The sequence below is a fragment of the Ammospiza caudacuta genome, chromosome Z, assembly GCF_027887145.1.
Source record: "Ammospiza caudacuta isolate bAmmCau1 chromosome Z, bAmmCau1.pri, whole genome shotgun sequence".
In the NCBI taxonomy this organism is placed as follows: domain Eukaryota; kingdom Metazoa; phylum Chordata; class Aves; order Passeriformes; family Passerellidae; genus Ammospiza; species Ammospiza caudacuta.
In genome coordinates, this window is record NC_080632.1 from 13,372,307 (window position 1) to 13,379,815 (window position 7,509).

General features: G+C 34.2%; 1 protein-coding gene across 5 annotated transcripts in view; it reads left to right on the plus strand.

The window, feature by feature from the left end:
- Window positions 1-7,191, plus strand: part of CSNK1G3 (casein kinase 1 gamma 3) — a 70,658-nt gene extending 63,467 nt beyond the window's left edge. For 4 of the 5 annotated variants that reach the window (XR_009275957.1, XR_009275958.1, XM_058824310.1 and 1 more), the window contains one exon: window positions 5,035-7,191. Coding sequence is in view for 3 of the 5 variants with exons in the window: in XM_058824310.1 (XP_058680293.1) it covers window positions 5,035-5,089 (55 nt within the window). In the remaining 2 variants the exon portion in view is untranslated. Of the gene's footprint in view, window positions 1-3,661; window positions 3,753-5,034 lie in introns of all 5 variants that reach the window. The other variant, XM_058824309.1, reaches the window with a different exon arrangement.
- The last annotated feature ends 318 nt before the right edge of the window (window positions 7,192-7,509 follow it).

Sequence of the window (7,509 nt, forward strand, 5' to 3'; positions counted from 1 at the left end):
TATATATATGAAACAGAAAAAATCCAAAGGCGCAAGGATATTGATAGGTTGCCCATAGCTAAATTCCCTATTCCCTCTTTTCAAATAAGCACAGTGATAATCTTCCTTATGCTCAGCTCATGTGCACACAGAAAAAGATTAAATTTCTTGTACTTTGAGTAGTGATTAGCACAATTAAACCCATTTTTAGTTCCCTATTTTAATTGGTTATCTGCAGAAAGTTAAGAGAATTCTCAGGAGCCAAGATGCTCAGCTGCTTGAGAAGTATAGGAGTTCACTTTTTCTGATATGAATACATAATGGACAAATACTCTATCCGTGACCTTTTTGGTCTACTCTTAATTAGCTTGGTTACAGACAAAATCCCTAGTCTCAGTGTCCTGCTCTTTAGATTGATTTTCTTGTTTTTGAGTATGTAACACTCAAATTAGTGTTTCAGCACTGTCTGTTTAAACTCAAGTTTCCTGAGTGACTAGAGGTTTTTCTGGGGGTAGTTTTCTATATTTTGAAATTATTTTATATTTTAACAGTTAATTAACACACATGCATGCCCTCTCACCCTCACCCCCTCTTCAGCTTTAGTATCAAACATCAATGCATAGGTAAACATATTTTTTCAGAAATAGCACTTAGAAGATTTTAATTTTACATTTTAACATTGTAATTGCAAGCCTAATATCAAAAAGGGTTGTGACACATTCAAACATATGTTTATAGATTTTACACTGTGGAACAGGTTAAGGGAATGGGATTACTAGTATCCTTCATGTCTGTGACATGGATATTTTTTCTTCTAAGGAGACATTGGATGGCAAGGACGTGTCTAACTTTGTGCCTCTTTCATAATCTTCTTTCCGCCTGAAAGTATGAACAAAGCTAACCTCTCTTGCTCATATCTTCTGTTTGTAATGTTTCCTTATACTCTGAAAAGACAAACTTGAATCTTATTTAGAAATGCTTCATTCTTTGTTTTAGATGTTTCCTTAGTTTTAGAAACTTAGCATGACTATATCTTCTTTTAAAAGGAGTGCCCCTAATGAGGGATTGTCCCCATTATGTAGGATTTTAATTGTGAACATAAGTGTAATTTAGGTGAATATTTGAGCTTCTGCTACCATTTCAGGTGAAATCCTGTAAATCAGAAAGGATAAGTTTGGGGTTTTTTAATTCTGTAAGGATTTTATTGTTTTGGGACATTTAACCAACATTCAACCAAACATTTCATTGTTCAGTAATTATTTATCTACTCACATGCAGTATATATTCTAAATCTTATGCCGTGTCATTTTCATGGTGGGTGTGCAACTAGCATGACTTAGCAGTGGGTGCTGTGTTTTGGGAAATCTGGTGGGTTTGGTTTTTTTGTTTGTGAGTGTTGGGGGTGGAGGGGGTTGTTGGTTCTTTTTGTTGGTTTGGGTTTTTAGAAAAGTTACTTTCTGCCCACTTTCAGTTGTTACTTAAAGAAGTTGTAAAGCAAGGAGAAAACTAACCTGATCACTGTGCTGCCCTGACACTTGGGGATCTGCAGATCTATCTATAGTCTTCTACAGATGCCCTTTCATTTATCACTGAGTAATTACCCTGTCTTTCCTCTTTGCTAGCCACAGAACAGTTGCTTCTGTGAAACATGTGTGATTTGGATAACCAAAAGGCTCTTCTGTGGGAAGGCAGAGAAGGGCAAAAAGGAAATGATTATATGATCTGTCCTTTTTGCATCTTGCATCTTTTTTGCCACTTTTAACACTTGTTTCTAATCCTACAGTGAAGTGCCTGCCACATGCTTGATGGCAAAGAAAAAAACATAGCTGTCTAAACACAAATGACAAATTAAGTTGCTTTAGAATTTTGGCCTAAGGTGCTGTTCAACTGGAAGGAAGGGTATTTAACAGGAAAATGATATGATAATGACCTAGGAAGGAAAAAACTGTTCAAAACTATAATGCTGAGATTGCTACCTCAGATAATACCTCAAAAGACACTTTAGATTGTACAGGAAAAGTGCAGTATTCTTTGCACTTTATAGATTGTTGTTATACTGCTGATTCTAGAAATGTTAAATAAACTCCAGATGAAGGTTAGCAGTCATTAAATACTTTATTTTTAAAAAATCCTTTCCTAGAAGTAGAAATTTTTAAAAATTACCTCTTCCGTATTTTGTATGCATATTGAATAGTATTTGTGGTTTAATAGTCCTTAATAAAGCACCTATCTATAGCTTTAAATATAGCTCTGAGCAATATAATATCTGTATTATGTAAAAGTGACAATAACCCCCTCTAGCGACAGTAAGCTGAAGAACAAGCCTGCATTTCTGTTACGAATTATACTCGTGGAGAGATTATGCCCTGTGAATCTCTGACTCAGGGTTATGTTTCTTTCAGAAATTTTATTGTCAGGCAATAGAGTCTGTTCTACCATAATCCCATTTAAAGGTGCATATACTTTAAAATTGCATTTATTTGGCCTTGGAAGCCAATTTGAAGTCTAGCACTTCTAGATTTAAAAACCACAGTGTTTAAGTGTACTTCAGTTTCTATTTCCAAAACAGTCCTATGGTTTACAATTCATCATGGAATTTGCATTCCTTTAATCCTTTTTAGATGTGTTATATGTTATTAATTTATTTATTTTTCCACACCAAATAAAAGTTTTCAGCATTTAATGATTTCTCCTTGAATTGAAATTTAGTTGAATAGTTTCTATAGTTTAACAAAACCAAGCAAAAAAACTGTTAATAGAAGTTACACTCATTATAGTAGTATTATGCAAACTCCAGAAGACCAGAGGACTAAAAAAGCTGTGCTTTATGTTGCTTAAAAATAGAACTTTTGATTTTACCATTGCATGATGCCCTTTTTCTCTGGTTGACAGAGAAGTAGGAGAAGGAATAAAAAACTGGATGAGATTTGCAGCAAAGATGAGTTAAAATTTTCTAGTAAGAAAAGCAAGAAGACCTAAAGTGTCCTTGAATTGCAGAGAGGATCCAAGTAGTCCTAAATGTTTAAGAAGTATGATCTACTTGGGTTGTGATCCATATAAATAAAGTTTATTTAAAAATAGAGTGAAGAGTTAAAATTCTAGATAGCTGTTCTAGAATATAAATTGTCTACTGGACTTCCATCTTCCTACACAGTTACTTATGTAACCTGTATATTCTAATGTTATAAATCAAAACAGAATTTTTCTTTGGGCTTTCCCTAAGGCATGCTAATCTTGAGCAAGTATAAAAGTGATTTACCATCACAGATGAGGGTAGGGTTTCCTCATCTACAAGATCATAGGATAATTCATATTGAAAGGAGGAGAACTGCTTTGCTTTGATACATGGCATATATAAAATACTTGGGGTGAAAAAGAAATTAAACTAAATTGGGATTCATAGATCTACAAGTGGATTCAAAGCTTAAGTGATAATGAATGTTAGTGGTTATAGGCAGATGCTAAAAAAGGGTTAGTAGTTATGGGGGAATTTCAGTTACAGTCAGTGGCTCCTACCCTTCAAAACCAATTATATTTCTTCTTTAAGAAATACTTCAAATTTAGTAAATACAGTATGATACTTCTGCTAGCTGTTAAAATACTTATCTGTGTAGTTTCCCCTACTGAATTTTAATTTTGGGCTTCCTTTTCATCAATAACGAATGTTTTCTTCTACTGAAAGTTATGTAACTCTCAGAGCAGTTCTGGTCTGCCTCTGCCCACTGCTACTTTTTCAGTGACTGAGCAACAGGTGCCTTGGATATTTTGAGAAGGTAACTTCTGTCTCCCCTAACTTTGGATGTTGTTCTCACCCCCTGTAGAACCTTATTTTTAGACCCTTAGTCTCCCTGATTTTTAAATGCTTTCCCCATTTCCCATATTCCAAACTAAATCATCTGGATTCCTTTTGAATTTTCGTGACATAAATGCTTGGTGAACTTAAGGATTTACTGATCAAGGCTATTCATGCAGTACATTTATATTTTCACTACTGCTGTACTTCATAGTTTAAGACTCATCATTGTATAGTGCTGCAAGTGAGAATTCAGTAACCAAACCACAGAACTCCATGGGACAAGCTCTATTAGAGTAGACAACTTGCATGCTCAGTTTTGGTCACACACATTGCGAACAGTTCAGTGTGAAGCTTTACTTTTAAAGGTGGTGTTCAGGACCTGAGAGTTGCTTAAAATAAGCCTAGCAGTACAATTTAAAGGAATTTTTTGTGTGTGCGTGTGTAATTTGTTGTTTTCCTCTTTATTTTCAAAAGTACTTTCTGGACTTCTGCAGTCCTTCTGTATATTATCTATATCTAACTCCCTCCAACTCTTTTTCATTTTGTAGGGTTCTTTCAGGTGCTTTTCAGATTGTCTCAGTTTGCTAAGTGAAATTCACAGTGTTTGTCAGTTTCTTTCATTCATGTAGTATTCAATAAAGCAGAAGAGGGATTATCAGTGTTCTTTATATTTAAGCTGTAATTTTTCACTGTAATATTTATTTTCACAGCACTGAGTCAGAGCATTAATTATGTTGTTAATTAGAATTTTCTTCTAAAATGTCTTGTGGAATAGCCTTGGACAAAGTTCTTCTAAGTTCTGGTTGACAAAGGAAGCTCAAATTGTTTTCTTGTTTTAGCAACAATAGTGTTTTAAGTGCACAGTTTAGGTGACACAGTCATAAGCACAAGCTTCCATTTGGCATATTGCCAGTTAATATGAAAGAGTACTTGGGTAATGGAATATTCTTTATTACAAATACCTTTCTAAGTCAGCCTATAATACCTGTGCTTTTGATACTCTCATCAATACTTAAGGGCTTAATAGCTACTTGCATTTTAGCTTTAGTTTGATACTTTTTACCAAAAAAGGTGAAACGTGTCAAAAATATCTCTACTTCAGTTTCTTTTTCTAATAAATCAATTTCCTGCAGTAGAGCTTAATGATTTCCTTGTGGTGCTGGCTGTACCTGAGCTATGTACTTCAAATGAGACATAGAGTAAATAGTTTAGTTTTGTGGTTTCTTTTATATCAAATGTAATTCATGTCACAATTGCAGGTGCTGCTGTTTATTCAAGCGGAGGAAAAGGAAAACCATCCAGCGCAACAAATGACTAGAACCAAACAGAACACGGGAAAATGCTTATTTGTTCAACTGTTGTCTTGTGATCTTAAAAAAACAACAACAAAACCCAAAGCAAAAACCTCCATAATAAACACATTTTCCGAGGACTCTCTGAGAAACAATATCATGCCTCTGTGCTTTGATTTGGTTCTTCTGCATCCATCTTCTGTTTCTTTAATTCATCTCTTCTGAAAGCTTTAAGATATTGTCAAATAGGAGTGCTTCTTTGACCATCAACATACGGACCAATGAAATGATAGAAAATGAACAGTATCTTGAGCAAAACTGAACTTGAGAAGTATTTCTTCTTTCCTAGGAAGTAGCAGCAGTGTCTTAGATGAAGACGGATGTCATAAATCACTTATTTGAGTTTGTAGCAGTGTATCTAAAGCAGTTTTCTTCAAAAATTAAGAAGAAAAATACAGATACACAACAATAATGCAAAATAATAAAATCTTAAGATTTATTTTATGACATTTGCATTGCTTTTCTTCTTTTGCCTCAGTATTACTGGTTAGTCTAATTGTGACTCCACGCAAATTGCCACTGTCTAGAGATACTGGGGATGCTGGTTTAACTGTTGACAGTTGTCAAAATGCTGGTGCTACTAACAGAAAGTATTTCCATTACCCTTTTGGTTTGAAAACCTGCTTTTCTTTTGCCTACAATGAATACTGCAGTAGAAGTTATAAGAGTATTTGTGCAAGAATACAAATGTTTGTATAATTTAAGTTGTACATCTGGTAATGTTAACAAGATCAAATTACCTTCAAAAGAGCACTACAGAGCAAATACTGAATCTGGTTAAAGCAGAATAAGTATGAAAGCCTGTATGTTCACTAAGGTAGTTGATGATTGACAGCATCTTTAACTTGAAAATATGGACGTGCCATGTAAAGTTAGAGGTGTACTATGTGTTCTTTAGAAAATAAATGCAATAGAAGTGAGTTAGACTTCTGCCTTCACTGCATACCCTCCCAGAGCATCCCAAATTTCCTGCTTTTTTTTCCTGGAATTTTCTTGTCTTGCAGTGTAAGCTCACTAGTATCATAGGATGGTAAGGATGTGTCTGATGCTTCTCTACAGTTGGATGAAGTGCTTGCAGTATGAACAAACGAACAGTTCTGTAGGCAAGACAGCCCATTTTGTATTTTCTTCTTCAGAAAATACATGCTTCTTTTAAAGTCATAGTGACAGAGTTCTGTTTTTTGTCATGTTTAACTGCCAGTTTTAAAGAAGGACTGTGGAAGATGGAAGTGACTAGATAGATTTATTGACCAAACACAGATTATCTCTGTTTCTTTAGAATTCTTCTAGAGCTAAGTACCGTCTTTTTTCCTTTTTCATTTGTCCACAATTATCTTTTGGCATACTTATTTATTTTTCTTCTGTTTTTGTGGTAGCATTTAAAATTTATATAAAAGCAAAGGTACACCTTTGAATTAATCATTGCATTTACAAGGATTTTAATTTTATTTTGTAATTTATTTTTCATTAAGAGCCAAAATTGTATTTTATTGTTTGGATTATGTGCTCATATGTATGCTTCAATCTTTGTCATTATTACTGTTCATGCACTTAAGTTTTGTTTTAGAAAATCTGAACTTGGCCTACAAATGCACACTGTGTAACAGGTCATAAGTTTCCACTCCACCAGGGTGTGTTACTGATTATTTCAGACTCATAAAGTTTTTTCTTTGTTTTTGTTTGAGCTGAGAAGTACGTCACTTGACCATTCTCTTATGAAAACACATCCTTCTTTGTAGTACTTGACCAAATCTGTTGCTTGTACATGTGGTATGTGTATTTCTCACACACCTGGTGAGTTTTATTCTTGGGAGTTTTTCATCTCTACAGTGTTTGTATGATCTGAACTCCATCACAAGAAAGTGTGAATATTATGGACTTACAATGGTTGAATATATAAAAGCTGTTTATTTGCTGAAATTATTAGCAAGACACTAGCTTTTCAGCAATTGAAGTGCTTGATTTTAATGCGGAAGAAGGTTTTCTTCTGGTAAAGCAGTTGGCACTAATGTAGGTATGCCAATATGATTTGCATTTATATAATTTTTCTTCCTGTCTACAGTAAAGAAGTAAACAATGGCTGGATGTCTAAAACTGAAATACATCCCTGTTCAAATGTAAGAAAAAATAAAGATAGTTTTTTAAAATTTGCCTTTTTCCCCCCTTTTCTACAGTCTTAGATGAACTAATGTTTTAGGATATGCTGAACAAATCTAATCTCTTTTGATGCGAATGAATTTGAAAGCATGATTCTCATAATGCCTGACTTAGAGTTGTGTTTGCTTACTTAACAGATGTTACTGGTATGTGCTTTAATGGACCTGATAACAGCAACGGAGTGAGGAGACCTCAATGCACACATTTGAAATCTGCTCATGGATT